The sequence below is a fragment of the Sciurus vulgaris genome (genome assembly GCF_902686455.1).
Source record: "Sciurus vulgaris genome assembly, chromosome: 8".
Classification (NCBI taxonomy): Eukaryota; Metazoa; Chordata; class Mammalia; order Rodentia; family Sciuridae; genus Sciurus; species Sciurus vulgaris.
Window position 1 is genome coordinate 99,559,649 of NC_136468.1, and position 23,514 is coordinate 99,583,162.

A 23,514-nucleotide genomic window follows, 5' to 3' on the forward strand; every position below is an offset into this window, starting at 1 on the left:
ATGGGTGTGTGTATGTCTCTGTGTGTGTGTGTGTGTGTGTGTGTGTGTATCATATACTGTAACTGCATCATGGAAAACAAAGTGTTTCATAAGGTGAAAAATCAAGTAAGTACTTGAATGACAAACTCAATTTTATAAGCTTAGGTCACTGAGAGGCACTAGTTGGGAACCTAACCATGTATGAAGAACATAAAAATAATTTAAGGAAGAAGAGCTAATGGTCAGTGAATACATACCATCTGCCAGTACATCCTTTACACACATCAGCTGGACTGAGCATCTTAAAGATTTAAGTACATTTGAACTTCGCATCAGCATTTCAGCTCCTCAGTGTGATTTGGGATTCAATTTTGACCCTTCACAAATAAAGCAAGAGAATATTCCTTTTAAAATCTACCCAGATATTCACTGACACATGAATAATCGTGTTTGGCTTATCATAGGAATGCCAATCTCAACAGAAGTTTACCATTAACGTTACCTTTAAAAAACGCTCAAATGAGCAGGGCGGCCACAGAGACCGGGGGTTTCAAAGGCACAAGTCACACTTCTTCCTTCAGATTAGACAGTTGTCAACCTTTTATAAAGTAAAAAGAGTGTTCTAGAATTTTAACCTGGGCTCTCTGCATCATGTGACTAGCGTACTAACAAATGCCATGAGGAGAAGCAATGTTGTTCCCCTCCCTACCCCACTCCACCCTACAACTGAATCAGAGGAATTCAAGCATGCCATCTTTCTTAAAAATCTAGGGAAGAAATCTGGGGAGATTTTGAGAATTGTGTGTCTCCTTTCCACTCTGCCTGCCTTCCCCCACCCACCTCTAAGTTCCAAACACTCCAAATCCCAGAGACCAAACCCAGTGAATGAGATGCTAATCTATCACCAGCAAATTTAGGCTGACAATACTGTGGATCGACCACATTGATGACATTGATTCTATTTCAAATATTTACAATAGAGCGAGACAAGCCTAATCTATTTCCTAAAGAGTTCAAGGTAGGTATCACCATTTCAGAGGGGGGAAAACAATGGAGAAATGTTTGTGGTCGCTATCTGCAATAATCTGATGCTGACAGAGAGTAGTATTTTATTTAGTAATTAACAGTGTAAAGGGGAGAGGAGCTGTCATGTTGGTTCTTAAGCTGGGGAATGTGATGAAAGATGATATCTGCGATCTCATCCTTTCCACTTGTTTAGGATTGTCAGGATGAGAAATGTCAGCATTATGAAAGCTTGGCTCTGCTCTTGATATGATAAAACCCTTCAAAAGCCAGTCTTTCTCTCTCCCTCGTCCCCCTCCTTTCTAGCTCTCTCTCTGCACTTGCTTTTTTATTTATCCTGTTTTGTTAGATGGCAGAAATATAATTCTTTTCTTTCTTCCTATTATAAGCCACCATTTTTGTTTTATTATATGTTTCACAACCCCTAATGCCCCACTGAAAATTACCTTGTTAAATGACAGTGTTTCAAAGCCATGAATCCTTTCCACCATTCCCTCAGAGGTTTGAAACAGTCAACAGACTGTAAAGAATAAATAATAAAAAAGTATTGATTATTTTGATGACTGTGAGATTCAATTAAGTATTAATTTTGCCCTCCAGTGGACCTATCAAGGTATTCAAAAGGGAGGATTCAGCTCAGCTAAATGCGTGCTGAGTGCTTTAGCCTTAAATAGGGAGAAAATGTGTTTACCTACAGTATTTGAAGAAGAAGTGCATTGATGCACAGAGTCCAATATTTAAGTGCTGTGCAAATTAAGCCCTGGTGACAGTGACATTGTTTTCAGTGGTATGAGTATTGACTAAAGAAGTGCATTTGATGACAGCTTAAACTATTTGTATTGATTAACATTTTCATAGATTATCATGTGTCATATCAAATTCACTTTTCAGGCATGAATACATTAAAAAAAAAAAAAAAAAAAACACACACAGGCATACCGCAACCAATGTAATGATGGGACCCGGGAGCAGCTGCCCCACCTGCTCCTGTACTGGTCACCTGTTTCCTGCTCAGGAACCATTTAGGCATGAACTTGGCAATAAATAGCTCCCAGATCACGAAAAAAGGGCACTTCTTGCTTTTCCTTTCCTACTGCGTCCGATATCTGTGCCAAAGCAATATTATGCATCTTAGTTTGCAATGGAATAAAAGGCTACACTTGGAAAATATTTCTGATCTTAACATGTCCTCCTAAATGAGCTGAAGATAAAGCAGATTTAAATTATTGGGGGGAAATTTGCCTTTTTTTGAGGTGATTTTTGTTTTCTTTTTCTTTAATGCTCTGGGCGTATGATGCTCTAGGTATCCGAATTATTGAACACAGTTTGTAAGTATTCTCCCAATTCCTTTAAAAAATTTTAATCATTTATTGTGTATTGTTTGCTTTAAAATGTTCATTTGATTTGGGGTCAGCTTCAGTCCCCAATCTGGGACCAGTGAAGTCAACTTCTAAGGCTGCTTATAGAATTTACATAAGAAATATCTTTTATTCCATTGAAAGCATTTCGAGGTCTCTTTTCTCCCTGTCTCTTTTCTCTGCTCTTGGGATAGGGTTTAATTGCTTCTCCCCCAGGGAGAAGGCTTCTTAAAATAGCCCGTGGTTCCTCCATAGGGTGCTCTTTTTGAAAAGGTATGTTGCTGAAGTACAAACCCAGCACTTTCTTTTTTTCTTACTGCATTAAAGACAGAACAAGGTGTAAAAACATTCCGCACAAAAGCACATCCCACAATTAAAGCTGTGTTGGTTAGGTTGCTTTCAAAGAAGTTTTTTTTTTTTTTTTTTTTTTTTTTTTTTTTCTTTTTCTTTCTCTCTCTCTCCCTCTCTCTCTCCTCCGAAGCTCCTGAATCTCTCACATGCTAGTTGAGCTTTAATAGGGTGGGGAGTAATGGAGAACTCATCGGATCTGTAATAGCTCTTCACTTGACTGCAGCCAGCAATAACAGCGGGAGCAGCCAGAGATAAGAGAGAGAGGAGAGAGGGAGAGTGTGTGTGTGTGGAAGAGAGAGAGAGAGAAGAGAGAGAGGGAGAGGGAGAGAGAGGACACGCACTCTAAAGCTGCCACTTTTTTTCCTCCCCTTCACTCTTTCCCCCCATCCTAGGATCCAATGATAGCTGGACAAGTCAGGAAGCCCTTGCTGTCAGCGCGGAGTGAAATGAATGCGGAGTTGAGAGGTGAGGACAAGGCTGCTACTTCAGACAGCGAGCTGAATGAGCCTCTGCTTGCGCCTGTGGAATCAAATGACAGCGAGGACACTCCCAGCAAGCTCTTCGGTAAGTCTGTCTAGGTATTTCATTTCAGTCCTACCATGTTGTCCGGAAGAGCAATTCAGCCCCCCACCCCCCCCCTTTTTTTTCTCCTGTTGTTCATTCAATTTTCTCGTAAGTACTAAAGAGGAGCTTCGCATCTTGGAGGTGCTAAGCCACCGAAGCCGATTCCAGCTGCCTGTGAGGATGTCCTCCAAACTTTTACCAACAAGGAACTTATTCGCTGCCCATTTTGACTTGTTAAATGTTGCTGGCATTCCCCAGGCTGGAAATTATTTGAAAAAAAAAGAAAGAAAGAAAAACGAAAAGAAAATGGTAATAGTAATCAGGAAATCAGTTCCATTGTGAGAATTGGTTAACATTTATTGAATAAATATCGACTCGGTTTCGGGTTGCTTCGCAGCCTTTTGTTAAGGGGAAGGAGAGTAAAGAGTTATTATCTGTAGTCAAAAGACTAGAGAGGAAAACTGGAAAATATCGATACAAGTCTTGCTATGCCAGGTAAACAAAGGTGGCTACGGGAGTTGCTCAAAGAAATAAACATTTTATCATCACAGTCAGAATGAATATCTCTTCTTTTAAAAGGGTGTTAAGGGAAGAAAATGGGTCTCTTGAATCCCTCCCCTGCCCCTCTCCCCTTTAACATTATGTTTGTAGCCTCATCCTAAATGTGAAGGCAGCACACGGGACCTTTCAGGAATCTCTGTTTCATAAACAAAACAAGAACAAGCAGAGTGCCACTCCAGCAAAGACATCTGTCATTCAAACAGATGACAGTCTGTAAGCCAACTCAAGCAACTGTGATCTCTAATCAGAAAGGGGAGCGGGTTGTTGAGGCGCCTTCCTGAGTGATAGATGTTGATAGATGTCTCTGCTGGAGAAGCACTTTATGGTTCAGAGTGACATTAGGTTTTCAGAACAATTGCTTCGGAAACACTTGCTTTTAATTATTTTCGAGTGTGTCTGTGTGTGCATGCACACATATCTGTAAATATACTAACCTGATACAAATGTCATATAGAGAACTGCGTACTCTTAGGTTAAAAAACGGTCATGTGCTTGAACTTTCAAAGACAAACAATATCATTGCACAGACTCTTAAAAGAGTTACTAATTTCGTTTAAAAAAATAGACCTTATTTATTTATTTTTTTAGTTGCCTTGATAGTTGTGTGACTCTTGGCCAGTTTCCACAGAGAGATTCTCCCTCCTTTTACATGCTCACTCAAACATCACAGAGGTGCTGCAAAGAAACTTTGCCTTTTAAATTTTTTGTTGGTAAAACACTGATTTGTACTTAAGAATATGACAGATTCAAATGTCAAGAAGTTCTGCAAGGTTACCTTTTCTTCAAGAGGGTTTAATCTCTGATATAAATTTTCCAAACCTATGTGTAAAGGTTTTAGCATTTTCACTCTAAAGAAGTATTTTGTTACGGTTAAGTTTTTATCTACATAGGAAGAGTTATGTTCTAAAAACACTCATTTCATTTAAGGAGGCTAATGAGAAAGGTAAAATAAAATTATAAAATAGAAGGCAAAATCATGCTCTAACTTCTCTGAGGCTGAGTATTCTAAGTACTCTGACTTTAAAAAGTGAATTCAGCACAACTGTAGATACTAATTATTTGTTCATAAACTCTGCATGCCTTTTAAAAAAAATAAATATGTTTGTAGACTTGGGCTTATAACCCAAATTGTTTTCTTTCAAGCAAACCAGTAGAGGAATGATTAGTTTGGCTTCTCAATATTTATTTAGATATTCTAATGTTGAAAATTATTAATATATTTTTAAATTCTACTTCTTGCTGATTTGCATGTATAGAGAAAGAAACTTTGAAAAATGACAGAGGGTCAAACAGATTTGAATTAAAAGTTTACTGAAAATACATTTTAAGTGAAATCTTTATGATAAGCCATATGCTAAGGAGTTATAGTTTAATTTAAAAATCATAGTAAGTTTTGGAAGGCACCCACCATTATTCTGAGATTCTCAACTTCTAAATTTGTGAGAAAGAAGAACCCAGCAAAATCTACATCCTATATCTTAGATTCTGTTTATATTTACTTCATTGTCCGGTCTCTAGATTATTTTTCTAACACAATGTGAATCTTTCCAGTTAGGTAAAGAAGAAATCAGTAGATTAACAGTTGGGAAACTTGAGAAAAAAATTGGAGACAGTATGAGATAGAAAGAAATCACCCCAATGTTTTTGTAAGTTTTTCTTAGCTATGGGGGTCTGTTGTGCTCTTACTTTTAAATATTAGTAGGACTTAGTCTTGGGATTCTAGTTCATGTAACTGGCTGAAACTTTCTAGAATAATTCTCTCTCAGAATTTTTAGCAACTTTGATGACACTATTTAAGGGACTTATTTTTATTTTATTTTTGATGTGCATTTGTTCAGGTCTTTATATTTTGCTTTTAGATGTAGTTCAGATTATGTTATTTACTTGATAATGAAGAAGTGCATTCTTCCTGAATAGTTGAGAACATTCATGTTTTTCTCTAAACAATGATTTTTCTAATATGTACTGTCTCTCAAACCATAATTCTTGTAGATTATACATTGTAGTATTGAAAACTATGTTTCTTTGATGAAAAGGGCAGATTAAGGCAAATTATGTGCATATTGACATATTTAATGTCATGGAGAGACATTGCCCAACAATGGGGGACAAGAAGAGCTCAATTTCCCTACTATACCTGAAATTTCAGTGTAAGTGGGTTTCTTTATAGGCTATTCCTTCATCCATATCTTGTTCAAATTAACAGTCCAGAGGATGAGCCTGTTTCTCTCACAGTATGGCACCTTCAGCCCAAAACTGCAGGAGAAAGGCTAATACTGATGCCCTCTATGGATAAACAAAGGAAATTCCAGGAACTATTGGGCTTTTTATGCCTCTCCTTAAATTGCACCTTTGCACTTAACAGTATCCAAAGGGAAACATACTGTGCAGAACGTTTCAGTGCTCTGAGCCGCTCAGCATACCAGAAGGCAAAGCGAGAAGCCATATGCCAGCCTAAGTAGAAAGTTCAGAAAAGGGCCCTTGTGCTTTATAAAGTAATTACATCAGAGGAACCGTTTTGCTTAACTTGAACAGCCATGGAAACTAAAGTACACTTAGGAGAGATGAATCCACATTTCATTGAGGAACATGTGGTGAGGTCGTTTGCTGTGATATCATTAAGTGGTGCATTATTTATTCTTGTAAAGCCTGTAGAATAACTATCTCCATTTGTAGTTCATGACTGTATTATGCTAAGCTCTGAGCCACAGGAAGCAGTACAGGGGAGCACAGGCTTACATGTCCAGGCATTATCAGAGAATCTGGTGCTTATGTCTCATGATACTGTAGCTGCGTGATCAAGTGAGTGATACCACACAGAGCCAGTCGTTGAATTTGTGACTTGTGATGTACATATTGGAAACCATTCTCAAAACTGGCCTTTTGCAAACAATCACCAAAGGAAGAGATTGTTGTGTTTCTCTAGTGACATTTATAGCACTTGTGTCAATGTGGTGCTTCGTTTTTAGTTATGCCCATCAAGAATTCAGTGTTCCACATTCAGTCAAGTTGGATGCTAAAATTCAAATGGTAGCATCAACAACTTGGTCAGGAAAATGGCTGCAGAAAAGATAAAAATAATATATATCCCCAGAAAAAGATCTGTACTAAAGTTTCCCCATGCACTCTCAGCTGAAGAAGTGAGACCTCATAAAACATGCCCTAAATATTTCCCCCATATATATTTGAGATGAAAGATGATTTATTAACAGTGTTTCTCCTGGGAAAATTTTTTATTATTTAAAGTTAAGTCTCATGATTGCTTTCCTTCAAGTTCCAACAACCTTGGGTGGCTGTGTTAGTCTCGGTGGCTTGTTCTGTACATGAATTGTCTCACAGCTCAGAATCCTGGGCTGAGATGGAAGCACAACATTCATAAACATTGTACCTGAAATAAAAATGTGCGATTGGTTTTCTCCAATGATATTGTGTTTTTCTAGGTTAAAAGAAATTGCATGCAATGATACTTGTGAGAATGGGTATTTTCAATGTCATTTATCTGTGAACTATTAGAAAAGGATTGAAAGTTGGGCCAGTGATTCCTCCATTCTAGGAAATACACTATCTATTGTGTTTATCTTTTCCTTTCGGTGATCTTTCTCACAGAAACATGCATTATAAGATTTTTTTTTTTCAAATTGCCATCCAGTTTGACTTGATTAGAATTTATGGCAGTAGAGTCGTTTTCAATGACAAAAGGATAAAGGACTAAATTGTCTGTCACCCCTTGAGACAGTGGTCTCTGCAGGTCAGCGTGGAGGTCATTGCAGGGCATTATGGGGGCTGTACTCCAGACATACTTGCCTGTGCATGAGGGGAGGCCTTCATTATGGGATCACTGTCTTCGTTACTTTATTTAAACATCTCTCTCAAGGTTTCGATATCTTGGGTATTCATAATATTCTGATATAATATGCTGAAGCCAGTAAGCAGTACATACAGCTTAAGCTCAAAAGGGATTTAACTGGAAGATGATGAAGAAAATTCTCTAGAGAAATATATATTTTTTTTAAAATATGGACCATACTTCTATATTTTTAAAAGTTTGAATATTTTTCAATTGAAAATTCATGCTCTTTTTTTCATGGAAGAAAGTGTGTTTTACTAGGAAAATATTAAAACAGCATATTTTCGTGTCAACCAAATAATGCGAATAATAGAGTCTATGCAAAAACAGTTATTTAAAAGAAATCAGAAGAAACCTGTGTTTGTGAAAATAAGTGGGATGCATGATAAGGTATTTTTCAAAAAACAATTATAGTTTAATAGTCAAACAGACCTTTTTTGTGCTGCTCTGACTACATGAGGGGGGAAATGCATATTTAGATACATTTCTTACATTTAGGAAAATCTAATGCACTGAGATACCTCTTCAAAAAATCAGTGTGAGGCTGTGTATATTCAGACAAATTTAGTTTGGTGATTTTTTTCATTGTAATGCTGCATTGATAATAAAGCTACTTTAGCATTAGTGTGTAAGCTTTGAAATGAAAATAAAACTAGATAGAAAAGCGCCAATGTTCAAACTTCTTAGCTTATTCGTTCATTGAGGTATGCTCTTTTCTAAGTGGCACTTCAGTGGAGTATGTGGCAGAAGATTCAGTGGGGACTTTCTTAGTGCCTTCCTTTGGTATCTCTGCCATGCCTGGGTTGCTCAGGGCAGGACTCTGTTTAAAGAAGAAAGTTCAATATTACAGCACCCAAGAATACTACATGGTAGTGCATTCCTAAGTCAAAATGCTCCTGTGGCTTTTCATTTTTTCCTTTCATTTCAAATGCTGTGGTTCTCGTATTTTGTTGTTAAATGGTTCTGTGAGTTCAAAATAAGGCAAGGTATTAGAAATCAGATTAATCTATACACCATCACCCCTTTAAATGATCCATTTTAGTGTTTTGAGTGTCTTGGATGTTTCTGACTTAAAGGTTACCTGGAATTACAGTGTTTTTGTAGTTCTCCTAGCCCAGTTTTTGTCATAATTAATAAGTAAAGGTGCATTCCAGATTCAAGCTTCCAAGGCTCAGCCCTTAAGTCGATTGCCTTCTTTCTTAATTACCCAATTTAATTATAGAATTAGCATTATTCTTTTCAAGAAAGGACCAAATAAAATTTTCTCCCACTTCAGAAATAAGATTTAAGTTGACTGTTTCAAGTGGGCCTTGTTTGTTATTACACAATAAACAGATAATTTGTGAGAGAACTGGTACTTTCTTTGATTGACGACCTTGCTGGTTTATGTTTGGGGATTAATAATACATCACACATTCACACATTAAAAAGAAAGTAGATGTGAAGAGGAAGGTAGAGAGTTCAGTTCTGCTGTTGGACTGCCCCTGATTATTCAGACCTTCCCTGGGAATGGAGAGGCAATCAGAGGAGAAGGCACATTTGCCCAAATATGCACCTGGCTCCACTTAACATGGTTCTTGATATTTTATGCTAAAGAAAAGGATAGCAAAGTGTTTAAACCAAACTGGCACCCTGTCAGGGGGCAATCTGTATAAAGTTTCCTGCTGTCAGGTTAATAAATTTTTTAAAAATATCCAAAGGCAGAGGTAGCTATGGAAAGCTCATAGTAACAGTTGCCATTCTCCGGCGGCCAGGTTTCTCTTTAATATCCAGCATGGCTCTGAAATTTTCTCATTTGTTGTTTTCTTAGTTTTTGTACTTTGCTGGTGTTTTTGTTCAGCTGTCCTTTTATACATGCCATTTCGGTCTTACTTTTTAAATATTTGTCCTTTGACATTTCAAATGTTTTTTTTTTCTCTTAGAAACAACTGAGCATAATTTGTTTTAATTTTTTATATGGTATTTTACAGTTGAACATACAACTCATCATGCCCTGACTCTGAATGAGGTTCTAAATCTACCAGTGCTGAACTTAGGAAATACCATCAAGTAATATTAAAACTCACTTATAAAGGAGTATTTGGGCTTTGGCAATACGGGGGCATCTGGTGATATCTGATTACTTAACATGTTGACCTGATTTTAATCTTTGAAATGCAAACTTTCACCTTCTGATTATCAGAGTCAATTTTGCAAAATACAAAACATTGGAGGACTTGTTTGGTGACATCTCTTACTCTATGTAGTCATACTATTGTGACCTATCAGAAATGGACTCAGTATTTTTAGTATAACACAAAGGGCAGAAAGAATAACACTTAATCTTTCTTGGTTATAGAAAGTTTGTCATTCTTAGAATAATGGAAATTAACTTTGTTTTGTAAGTATTCAAAGATAATATTCAAAACCACACTACTCAAGATAAATAGCTGCTACTATTTTTCCCTAGTATGTTATATGAATGTATTTTATTTGATAATTTAAAAGAAAATCTATGCTCAAAATTTTTAGTCTTTCCTTTCATAGTGCCTTAAAGTTCTTATATGTAATAAGAATATACTATAATTTTTAAAAATTAGAAACATGGAACAACGTGACTAATGTAGTCTAAGTCTCTTTTATTGGAGGACTGCACTGCCATCAAGACTATTTGAAAATACGAGGAAAAACTGATCAGATTATAATAAGAGAAACTAAGTAATATCATTACACTTCAGCTAAATGCTTAAGCGGTTTGCTAAACTGAAGGCTATAGAAGAATCTATGGATTAGAATCTTCAGAATAAGAATCTATAATGAAAATTGCATTCATTAAGACAGTTAAAATAACCTTCCAAAAAACTTGTTAGTTTAGTCTAAGAAGGTGGAACATGAGGGTGTTTTTAGAACCCATAATATAGGTTCCAAAGAGCCAACACAAAATGACTTCACAATTAAATGAACATGTTCATCCTGCCATATAGTGTTTGGCATTAATACTTAGTGTTTCATCTTTTCCTATAAAGTAATCATTGTTTTTCTTGATTGATGTACTTTCCAAATACCTTTTATTACTTTAATTTATTCTATAAGAGAGAGAGAGAGAGAAAGAGAGAGAATTGTTACAAAAGTTTGTGAAAGCCAAGAAACCCATATTTAAAATCTAGGGTCAACATTGAGCTTAAAAATAATAATGGTCTTTTTGCATTTTCTTATCATTTCCATACTTATTTTTGTTTCCCTATATTTTCTTTTCTTTATGAATGTGGCAAACAAATGTAATGCTATCCATGAAAACTATTGTGAGCATCGATGGTGTTTATCTCCTTATTTTCTCATATATGTTGCTTCAGATTGTCTTGCCAAATTCGTAGTATGTATTTTCTCTATCATAAAATACATTTATAATAGTAATTTTTCTTTTAGTTCATGCTATCCATACATCACTTAAATGTACTTCTACCATACTTCTGTATATTCTAAAACATAGTTCCCTAGTAAACTTTTCGAAATTAATGTTTATAATAAAGCACCACTAATTATATTACAGTATTGCTCCAGGCACGCTTAGGCTAGAATCTAAGTGCCAGTATTTTCTTAGATGTTGCTCTTCACTGAGCAGAGGAGACAACAGGATTCCTCAGAATTTGTGCAGTTTAATTCAGTAAAGTAATTTGAGTTTCTAAACAATTTGACTTATAGAAAATTTATGTATTTTTAAAAGTATTCCAAAGTTACCTAAGCTAGGGAAGACTCTTAGGACCAAAATATTGAGACCCTAATTTTTTGTCCTTTTGCGGGATATCCTTATATGACAATAAAAACCTTTATTCTTTTCTTTTTTTTTTTTTTAAGTAAAGGGAATTTGTTCAACAGTAGGCACAATTTTTGTTACACAGTCCTGTAAGAATTCCAAGTGCCTAAAAAATACATTTACATATATCTATGCCAAGGCAGAGTGGGTGGGTGGGTGATACAAAACAAAGAAATCACATTTTAACCATGTACCATAAAATAGTGTGGTATAATTAATCTCCTTTTGCAATTCTTGATGGCCACATATGTGGTGATTTGTCTTTTAGTACCGATATGGCAAGATTTATTTTTACAAATTAATGGTTTGGGGTTACTCATTGCAGGAGAGAATCATCACTGGCAGAGTAGGAGAGAGGCTAAGGGATTAATTTGATTTGAAAATGCAAACATTTGAAGCTGTTTAAAAAGCATGAAAAATTATTATTGCAGAGTGACTTTTTGCCAAAATCAACTGAGGACAGAAGAGAATAAAAAATTGAATGGAAAACCATACTTTCCTGTATTTAAACATGTATAGACGTGGAAGTGGTGCAGGGAGCAAACTGCACTTTATCAAAACTTGCATTTTTTTTCAATATATTTATTTCATGCACCCAAATAGCACAAAACAGAAACGTATCAAAAAGGAAACATACAGTTTGCAAGAGGAGAAGCATGACACAATAGAACATAAAGCTAACATTTTAATAGATCCATTTAATTAAATCTATGCACTGCACTGAAATCTGTGAATGGATAAATATCTGAAACAAGAATCATCTGGGTTAAGTTGGGAAGCTTTCTTTAACTTTTGGGAGAAAATATACATCACTGTTTTCAGTGCTGATTGGCTTATTGTATTCTGATTCCTAAGATTAAGGCAGGTTTTAGTTGCAAAGTTAACCTAAGAAATCATACAGATTTTCAGGTAGACTAGCCAATTTCTTTGCTGTAGCTTGAAATCTTTACTTCTTATATTGTGTATTCATATTCCTGGTAATTTCCTAATAAGCCAATTGGAGCCTGCAGGCAATCAGAAAAGTGTTAAAAATTATATATCATGCTTTAAATGAATTAATGTCTATGGTTGCCTGCTTGGGAAAGGAAAAAAAAAAAAAAAAAATGAAAGAATTGGTCAGATTGGAGACTGCTGATGGCATTGAGACCGGTGTGCTACCCTGGATGGTAGCTACATGTCTTGTCATCTGTAGTGTATCAATATGTTTTTATAATGATACAATAACCTGAACCTTGTAACGGTTTATGGTCCTTTTGAGAATTCTTATGGATTCTTAGAGTGACGGAGGTCTGAGAAAAGATCTTGAAAGCTTTCACAAAATCTGGCTGGGTGACAGAAAACTAGCCTGACTGTGATTTAGCTGCTAAGGACTCCTATTGACCGGGAACATCATTAAACTTTTAAGTTAAAACAAAAACCACGAAGCAAATGGTAGATGCGAAGGGCGAGGGGTACTCAAAGTGATGGTCAAAATTAAAAAGTGCTGAAGGTTCTGAGACAGGAGGCAAAAGGCAGGAAGCCCATTGTCGACCCTGCTCTCCCACTTAGAAACAGGATTTGTTTATATACTCTTCTGAATATTGCAGCATGTGTTGGAAATCTGTATTCGTGCATTTCCTTCATGGAATCTGTCAGAATTGATTGTTGCTTTTTCATTTTCCCTGGCTATTTTTAGTCAATGATAAATAAAGAACTTGAATTGTGAATCTGGCACCAGTGAGATATGAAACCAGAAACAGCAGGCAATAGCCCTGATGAGTAACTTCACAACAGTATATGCACGCAGATCTCAGTCCCCTTAACATTTGTAATACTGCTAATTTCTATGGGCTTTAAAAAAAAAATACACTTCCACATGAGCTCTCAAAACCCATAAAAGTGTGGCATGTAAAGTAAATTGTTTGTCACTTGCCGACGACCTGCCATATTTATTGTCAGGAGAAATGGACATTAGTTGGAAAAGCAGTTGTTAAAGGCCAAACAATTTTTAAAGATGGCAAAGATGCGCGAGGGTTTTCCTTTTTCTAACAATGAGCCACCCCTTCAGACATCAAAAGACAAGATAATAAGACACTTCAAGCACAATTCAAGATTATATTCAACATCTAAAGGCTCATCTCTTGTCAGTTTGCATTTACTCTCCCAGGGATGTAACGCTTCTATCATCTTTCTGTCAAGAGGAGTCTGGCAGAAGAAGCAAGGGCTCTTATTTCACACACTTAGGGTTTTTTATCAAATAGCCCACACTCGCTCTGATTCAGCCAAAATGGGGGGATAATTTGAAGAAGGTCATGCACAAGTACAAAAATCTCATATTGATTTGTGTGATTAGAAGGCATTAAAATTGCACGTTTATGTTAGTGGATGAGATGTTTTGTCAGTTTATTTGGTAATACACTTTTGCAGCCTAGAAAAAAGATGACTTAAAATTTAAAAATAGATAAACGAAAGCCAAATTTGTTTGTTTTAATGTAGCCATCTGTGAACATTTAACAAGTGAACATAAAAATAATTTAATTCTTTTAGCTTTGCAATATTTGCAATTAGCTTCTATAATGAAGTACTCCATGCAGTGTAAAAGAAAAATAGTACAACAGTGCCCATCAGTGAAATAAACATACATGTGAAATTGTTTTAAATACTTTAAAAATTGATTTCATATATATAATATAGAGATTAAAGGTGATGACATTTTCAATATAAATTTAATTATTAGGCTATTTTACAATGGTTATCAAAATTTTTTACATTTTTAAATCTTTGGAATTACAATATCATTTAATTTGTCATTTTATGCCATTCTTAGTATATATCCCCTTTCCAGAGAGCCTACTAAAGAATAAAGGAGTTTTTCTTATTATTATTCCCTGCCAAGATTTATCAAATTTCCTCTTTTGCTCTCTGATAGTCATAAAACTATACAAAAAAACGTATATATGTTGAGATATATATATATATATATATATATATATATATATATATGTATTTGGCAGAGGCATAGAAGTTAGAAGAACCAGCTTTTCCTCTCAAAATAAAACAATTGATGAAAATAAAACCACGATATCCTGGGATCGTTTCTATATTGAATCTTTGAAATTACTTTTCCTAGGAATTTTCATCAACTGTGTCTCCACTTCTTATATTTCTCTTCTTTGCTGTGAAGTGTTTTGAAACTGACTTTTTTTAAACTTCTGTACCATTTTCACATGCCAAAACAAAGGAGATGTACATATGTACAGTGTCTTTATAGCACATAATAGAGGTGAAAACCCATAATTTTGTCCTATTTATTTTAGGTTTGGTTCTGTACTATACAGTTTATGTATTCAACATTCAGTGGTGAATTCATCCATTCAACAAATATTTGCTGAGAACCTTCTCTGTGGCAGGTGCTCTGCTATGTTCTGGGGATTCCATGGAGAACATGCCAGACAGCATGGATAGCATAGTTTACCAACTATGACAGTTGCTGAGGATGCAAAAATGAGTAAGACATGACCACCTCACCTTCAAATAGCCCACAATCAGCATTAAATACTAACATTCTATTGGATGTCATCATTTCCAGTATCTTTTTGAGAAATCTTAATCTTCGGGGTCATGCATTTCAGAAGTTGTTCATTGGTCAGAAGTCTCATTATTTGAGAAAAAAAAAATCACATAAAAAGTGACAAATTACATTCACAAGTATTTACAATAGAGTTTGGTGTGTATGTCGTGAAACATACATGCTATGTTTCTGTAAGGATATTTAGTCATGTCCAAGGAGGGAGGGGAAAAATAACTAGAATAATCTTTTCCTTTTTGTTTCTCCTACCTCCATTTCTCCTTCCCAAATTCTCACTTATCTCATAATACAGTGCAGTGTTTCAAGGCTCTGGAATCCAGTCTGTTTGGATTTAAGTCTGATTCTGCCACTTATTAGCTAACTGAGCAAAGTTCATAACTTGCTTAAACCTCAGCTTCCCCACTGCTAAATGGAGGTGTAGATGGTACTCACCGCTCAGGGCGGTCTCAAAGTTTAAATGAAGTGACACTTATAGAGCCCTGCAGAGGGCCTGGAATGTAACACCACACTTTATTAAGACTTATAAAGGATTTGGCCATTTTTAGAAAGAAATTGATTAATTTTTAGCAGTATACACAAGAAAACCAACAATGAAAATTCTGAGTCCTTTGTAATTAGCTTTGCTTCTCTGTAAAGAAGTATTAGTACTCAGGGATCTCCAGCCAAAGAAAAGTTTTGGGGATCTTTTCCTCTTGTTACATCACCCCCTTCTTCCTCAGGAACATTAGTCACTGCTTGCTTCCAAAGCCCATTCAGGAAGATTCAGACTTATAAATGGAGAGGACAGTAATTCACTATCTTCTTGAAGAGCACGTGGGTGAGGGTGGAAAGGATGGAAGAGGGATGCTGACGTGTCTTACTCTAAATTTAAAATGTCGGAGTATGTGATTCTGTCAAATAATAGAGATTTTTAAAATAATGTTGGCATTGAGAAGCGATATGAAACCAGATGTCTGTGGGCGGCAGCGAATGCCTCTATAACTGGTGGTTTGATCAGATACCCTGGTGGCTGCCTGCCTGCTTTTGGGTGGACTTCCCCCAAGGCATGTAAGCTGTCACTCCAAGGGAATTTGCCAGCTCCCAGTCCAAACACCTTGACCACATTATTGCCAAAATTCAGAACAGAGCCTTGATCTCCGTTAAATGCTCTGAGGTCTTTTGTAGGATGGTTTTGTGACCATATCAGGAGGGCTGTAGAAAATTTCAAAGAGAAAAACATCCCATCAAAGTCACATGAGAATTTTATAAGCACGGTGCAGGGTAAGGATTGTAACTTGGGTTCAAATTACTGCTCTTGACCGAGGCAGAGAGGTATGAGCTCTTATGTCTCTGCTTCCTCTTCTGTAATGTGAAACTTAAAATACCAATCTGATAAGATACTGAAGACTGTGTAAAAGAAGTAAGGCGCTGGCACCTGAGAATGTTTAAGAAATAGGAGTTCCTTCCTTCGCCTGTTAGACCAATGTGTCTTTCTCAGCCAGGGAAGTGACTGTTACTCTGGGGGTGTGGACCAGATATTAATGATCAAACAAGGCTGGGGTGGTGGGGTTAATAAGATTTGCTTTCCTGATCTAACTGTCCCTATAAAAGTCAAACTCAAGCTAGACAGAATAATTTCTGCTCCAGAAGTAAAGGGATTCTGTTAGTTTGTGGGTCTTCTTTGTCCCAGCAGGAAGCTCTTTTCTATCCCCAAAGTGAAACACTTCTCCCAAGTCATGTATTGGGTGTTGCCACATAGTTGCGATTAGAAATCCACAGTGTCTTCCTTCCTTAGGAAATTTTTATAGCCAACGTTTAGTGTTTTTAGTCTTCAAGAATGAACAAACCCTGTATATTTTATTTTAAAAGAACAAATCAAAAGGAAGCTGGCAATCACAAAAAAAATCTATCATTGCAACATTTGAAAGAATCAACTGTCCTTTTAATAAGTAGCTTAAGTAAACATTGGAAGCCATATTTGGGGAAAAATATATTTTTCCATTTATTTAGAGATTTGGATTGAAATTACCAAAACCTTGTTCCCTCTATATACACCAAAGTCATCAAGATCACAAGGGGAACATTCCTGTTGTTGCTATTGTTGCCATGGCAACTTGTTTTTAATTATGTATTTGTGTCCCACATTTATTTTTTAGGAATTAACAGTGCTTTGTAAAACCACTTACTTAATAAGTATCAATTTCAATAAATGTATGGTGATATTAAAAATAAATCATGCTTTCAGATTGAATTAATGCACATTTATGTTTATAATAAGTGGAAGAGACAAACTCTCCTTTAAGTCGATGGCAATGAATACTTCTTTCATGTACTTTATCTATTTGATTGTTTAGACTTTCTTCCCTGAATTTGTAGGATGGATTGCCCATTATATGTCCTAGATGTTATTGTTCTTGCTGTGGTTTTGTCTCTGGGTAGCCAAACAGATCTGTTTACACTTGGCTGCACCACTGGATGGTGTTGGTGTAGAAATGATAATGTTACTGGGCACTGAGGCACATGCCTGAATCCCAGGGACTTAGGAAGTGAGGCAGGAGGGTTACAAGTTCAAGGCCTGCCTCACAACAAAAAATAAAGACTGTAGTTGTAGCTCAGTGGTAAAGTGTCCCTGGGTTCAATCCAAAGCTGGGGAACCTCATTCTAGATTCCTCTGTTCAGGCATTTACGTTGTACTGAGGGAAGAAACCCCACATCTTCGTGTCTGGCTGTATTAGGTCCAGATTTCTTTCATGAACCTCACCAGCTCAGATGTGCCATCCCTCGCCATTCCCTTCTAGTCACCACCTGAGAGACCTTCCATCTAGATTGCTCACTGCAGCTGAATCTTCCAATTTTTCATATTTTTATAAAAATGAAGTTGTATTCTTAATCAGTCTAGATTAAAATTCAACACTTAAAGGGAGAATTGCCTCTTCTAGGCAAGACTCTTTTAAAAACAGATTTCTCCATTTTTACTTTTCAAAAATCTTTCTTCACCAAAATCTTTGAAACTTTTCTGGTCTTTAACAAGACTGTGTAGGCTGGAAAAATGGGGTGGGGAATGGAGAGATGTTGGTTAAAGGGTAGAAAGTTTTCATTAGGAGGAATACATTTTAGGGTCTATTGCCATATGGTCATGCTAGTTAATAATGAATTTTATATTTCAAAACTACCAAAAGAATAGCTATTAAATGTTCTTACAACAGTATGTGTTAGATTGATTTAATCATGCCACAAGTAAACATATGTCAAAGTAGCATATCATTCTGCATAAACATATACAATCATTGTTGATAATTAAAACTAAAAATTTGCCAAAGAATTTATAGTGTACCTTCTTCATTTAAAGCATTAAAACAGTCTTCCTCACTCTACCTTAAGGTAATTTTTCTGGGAAAGTTGCAATAATTTTACAATATCTTTTGGAAGGACACCTTGGTCTTGTGATCATCCTGAATTTCATTTTTTCCCTATCATCTATCAGTCCTTTAGGAAAAAAAAATCTATAGACTCTATATAGCAGTGCATTGTCAGCCAGTATCACTTCATTGCAATTAGGTGACAGGGGCCAGGTGTGAATAATCATTTCATCTTTTGAAGTGTTCTCAAGTCCCTTCTAATGAACTTATTGAGAGATTAATTTTGAAAAAAAATTTAACACTTGTGTGTGTCTCAACCTGCCCTCTCCCCATCTTCTTGGGGTCAAAATATTTTGGCTAAGCCTCTTGATTTCCCACATTACAATGAATCTTGCCTTCCCTTGTGTTCCAACTATTCTCTCATTTTTTTTTCACCTCTTTTGCAGGCATTCCCAGTGTTTGCCTAGTATTATAATGACTTGTGCATTTGTCTGCCTCCCTTGCTGGGTAGCAAGCCCCTAGAGGACAGATAATAGATCTTGCATATATTAAGTGCCAGATAAATGTTTTTTGAATTGAACTGCTTCTGAATTGGATGTTTCTGGACATCATCCACACTTGGAAAATACTTACTGAATATTAAGGGAAAATAGACTCTACCCACAGGAGTCTACTATCCTACCTAGGGACAGAAGTAAGAATATATATATATATATATATATATATACATATATATATATGTATATAGGTATGCATGTGTATATCAGTAAATATAAACAATGAAACAAAGATAAAGAAGAACTTGTTCACATAGTCAACAAATATTTATTGAATATTTTACCAGGTTTTGAAAATACAGTGATAAGTTTGAAAAGGTCCCTGTTCTCATGGTCTTTAAGGATGGTAGGGAACTCAAATACTAAGCAGTGATTGTCTATAAATTTAATAGTTTGCCATGGTGAGAAGTGCTTTGGAAGAGAAGAGCCAGATACTGTAGAATGAATAATGGGGGAAAGGCATAACTTGTTGGTAGGATCAACCATTCTAGTGGAAACTGGGTAGACAATATATGGATATTATTCTGCCAAGTTACTCTTCTTCCATTGACTACAGATTTGGTAGGACTATCAAGCAAGATGGTCCATCTTCTCCTGAACAAAGAGATATTATGTTCACCAAAGTAGACAACCAGGTGCTCTCTCCTAGGAAGGTAATTTTTGAACTGAGTGACACAAGAACTGACAAGCAGCTGGAATGGGTCTAGATGGTTGTGCCCCAAGAGAGTTCCCATTGATTTTTACGAACTTGATTAAAAAAAGAGTCTTTGTTAGTATCTTATCAGAAAACTAGAGCTTTCTGTGAGCCACCCCAAACCCTTACAATACATTCTTTTCCTTCTCTCTTTTCTGCCTAAGTTAGGTTACTTGCCACTGAAGAACCCTTATACTGGCATATTCATGATATCAGGGCTGCATTTAGCTAAGGCATTTTTCTAAAACGGATATCTCAAAGTTAGAACAGAAGAGGTTTTCCAGGTAGGGTAAACAACATGAGCAAAGGAATAGAATGTGAAGAGTCATATTCAGCCACAACTTCCTCTACTGAGAAGTAAAGATTTAGCCCTTCTTGATAGGGAAAGGGACAGGGACAGGCAATGTTAGTGACAGATGCTGAAATCTGCCTTCTGAATTAGCAATGCTGGCAAAACTTGAGGGCAATGATCTAAGTTCGAAATTCTAGAACTGCTATTCATTCCTCCTGCTTAGCCTCAGACCCAGCCAGAGCCCCATTACCTCTCAAAAAGTTTCCTTTATAGTACAGCCGAGTCTTAATGTATGAATACTGTAGTTATCATTGTATAGTTGTTGTCACTATCTGTTGCTGCATTACCCCTTGTTATGGTTTGGATGTGAGGTGTCCCAAAACCTCACGTGTGAGACAATGCAAGAAGGTTCAGGGGAGAAATGATTGGGTTGTAAGAGTCTTACCCAATCAGTGATTAATCCCTGATAGGGATTAACTGAGTGGTAACCGAAGTGGTAGGGTGCTGCTGGAGAAGACTGGAATTGGGGTGAGACTTTGGGATATATTTTGTACATATTTTGAGAGAGAGTGGAGACTCACTCTCTCTGCTTCCTGATCACCGTGATGTGAACTGCTTCTCCCTGCCACTCTCTCCTGCCATGATGTTCAGCCTCACCTCAAGCCTCGAAGAATGGAGCTGATCTCCTATGGACTAAGACTAAGACCTCTGATACTGCGAGCCCTCAGATAAATATTTTCTCCTCTACAATTGTGCTGGGGTCCCTTAGTCACAGCAGCAAAAAAGCTGACTAAAACACCCCTCCCTCAATCTTAGGTGTACATGGAGGACAACATTTATTTTGCTCACAGATCTTCAATCTGAGCGGGCTTGGCAGAGGCAGTAGTACATTTCCGTTTCACCCGTTGTCAACTGTGGTAGTTTAAAGGCTGGGACTGGAGTCACTTGCAGGCTTATTTTCTCACATGTCTGTGGTTGATGTTAATGGATGTCTGGAACCTTAGCTAGAGTTGTTGGTCAGAGTGTCTAATTTACTTCTCCATATGAGTAGGGCTTCCTCACAGCGTGGTGATTGAGTTCCAAGGATAAGCATGGCTGGGTGGGAGGTGCAAGTAGAGAGATCACCAGGTGAAATCTGGCTTTCATAAACTGAATTTTCTAACCAGGCCTTGGAAGTCAACAGCATCACTTCCACCACTTTCTATTTATTAGCATTAAGTCATTAAGGTTGCCCCAGATTCAAAAAGAGGGGAATTAAACTGTGCATTTTGATAGGAAGAGTGCCAACCAATTTATGGACAAATTTTAAAACCACTGCAAAGGTATTATTTCTGTATATCTATTCCCTTTCTAATAAATTGAAATAAGTAAATGCATTTTAAAGGCAGTGTCCTTTTATTAGTGAGTAGATATTATAATGGATCAGAGGATGTTGTTTGAGGCAAGGTTAAGTGGGAGACAACATCTTACATCATTTAATGAGTGTTGCTCAATATCTTCCAGATATTGGTATGTTTGGTTCTACTGAAAGTTACCTTTCTTTTAACACTTTTATTTTCCTTGCAGAGATTAAGGGCTTTAGTTTAGATTTTGGAAGTTGGGTCTTTACTCAAAAAATATGAAAAAAAAATAAAGGCAGTTTCTCATCTTTGGGTATCAGGGGCAGATGGAAGATAGAATCTGAAAGTCCACTATGTCCACGCTTATGACAGACCATTGCTTATAGCAAATGAAAATAGATTTCCCAAACCTAACATATTAAGTTCAATACATTTCTCTTTGGTAATAACAGACAGAAATTTCAGTTATAATAAACCATTTGTGAGTCCTTATGTGTACCACTAGACATTCTAAAGAAAGATGAGCTGGTAAAAGAAAGTGGCTATGTGAAGATATTTCACGTAATTGTTGTTTATAAGAAAATCATTCACAATTTTCTAAAAATGTGTTTAAATTAAATACATCTTATATTTAAAGATTGTTTTACCTCAGATTTTTTTTCTAGTAATATCTAGGAGACTCTTTCTTCAAGCATCTTGAATTCTTATAAGAGCCGATTCCCCAATTCCTACTGTATGATAATTAGACTTGTCACAGTAGGCAAGAATGAGTATTCTTGATGTTCTAGACAGAGGGTATTATGGTTTAGATGCAGTATCCCCCAAAAGCTCACATGTGAGACAATGCAAGGTTTGGAGGAGAAATGATAGGGTCTTCACCTAGATTAGCCTTAACCTAATCAGTGAATTGATCCCTGATGGGATTAATTGAGTGGTAACCGGAGGCAGATGGTGTGTGGCTGGAGGAAGTGATTCATTGGAGACATGGCTATGGAGTATATATTTTGTATCTGGAAAATGGAGTCTCTCTCTCTCTGCTTTCTGATCACCATGTGAGCTGCTTCCCTCTGCCACACTCTTCTGCCATGATGTTCTGCCTCATCTCAAGCCCCAGGAATGGAGCCAGCCTTCTATGGACTGAGACCTCTGAAACTGTGAGCCCTCAAATAAACTTTTCCTCCTCTACAGTTGTTCTGGTCGGGTCTTTCATTTGCAGTTGACTAAAACTGAAGGATATACAAATAATGTATCAGATTCTTTTTGGCTCTATTGAGCAGAGTAGGGGAGCAAAATTTCCCATTAAAACTCAGAATTAGTTATGCTTATTCTAGGTAGGACTCAACAGATTAAAATTTGCTCCATTGCTATGGTTTGCTCAAATGGTGGCCAGGTTTTTATTAATTGAAAAAGTCATGAACTGAACTCTATTTTCACTATCATGAGAATTCCAGCCCATAATCTCATTTTGCTGTCCCAATATTCTCCAGCTTTCCCATCCCCCTAGGCAATACATGGGAAGCCAGGATGGAACTTTGTAGGGTGCCCACCTTCACACATAAAACTGCCAGGGAATGTGCTCAAGATTGAAGGGGAGGAGGGCATCAAAGAATGATGACTTTGTCCTTGTAACCACTCTCTGTAGGTCATGGTCATGTGCCATGGATATGCAATATGAAATAATCTGAAGAACTATTCACAAAAGCTCTTTCTTTAATTCTAGGTAGAAGAGTTTCATGACAAAATTGACAAGTGAAACCTTTACTATTTCCAGGCTTTAATATTGATGATGACACTGATAATGGTGATCGCATAGACTGTCATTTTCAAAGCCTGAATAGTCACCAAAATAAATAGTCACACCAAATAGTCACCATATATATATATATATATGGAGAGAGAGAGAGAGAGATGAACAATATTTTTTCCATTAATTAAAGCCTATGGTAGCTTCCTGTTAATCTCAGAATAAATTTCAAACACACATAACAAGGCTCCCATGGTCCAGATGATGCTTAATCTTATAACCATATTCTAATAATCTATAACCATGTTATAATAAAATGATTTTGTAGCTGCTTTTTCAAGCTTATACTGTTTATATGGAAACTAAGTGTGATGAACATTTTTTTGTGCCCCAAGCCCTATTTTCATAGCAATAGTTTAATGATTATAAAGTATTTTATCATATGGGTATGCCATCTTTAATTAATTATTCCTCTATCATTGGACAGTTAGATTGTTTTAAATTT

The 23,514-nt window shown here is 36.4% G+C and overlaps 1 protein-coding gene across 6 annotated transcripts in view; it reads left to right on the forward strand.

Annotated features, from left to right (window-relative positions):
* POU6F2 (POU class 6 homeobox 2) overlaps positions 1 to 23,514 on the forward strand; it is a gene marked incomplete at its 5' end in the record, with an annotated part of 470,230 nt that overhangs the window by 99,508 nt on the left and 347,208 nt on the right. For 3 of the 6 annotated variants that reach the window (XM_079151761.1, XM_079151758.1, XM_079151760.1), the window contains one exon: positions 3,104 to 3,275. In XM_079151761.1, the coding sequence (XP_079007887.1) occupies positions 3,110 to 3,275 (166 nt within the window). Of the gene's footprint in view, positions 1 to 2,991; positions 3,276 to 23,514 lie in introns of those variants that run through there. The other 3 variants (XM_079151762.1, XM_079151763.1, XM_079151759.1) reach the window with 2 other exon arrangements.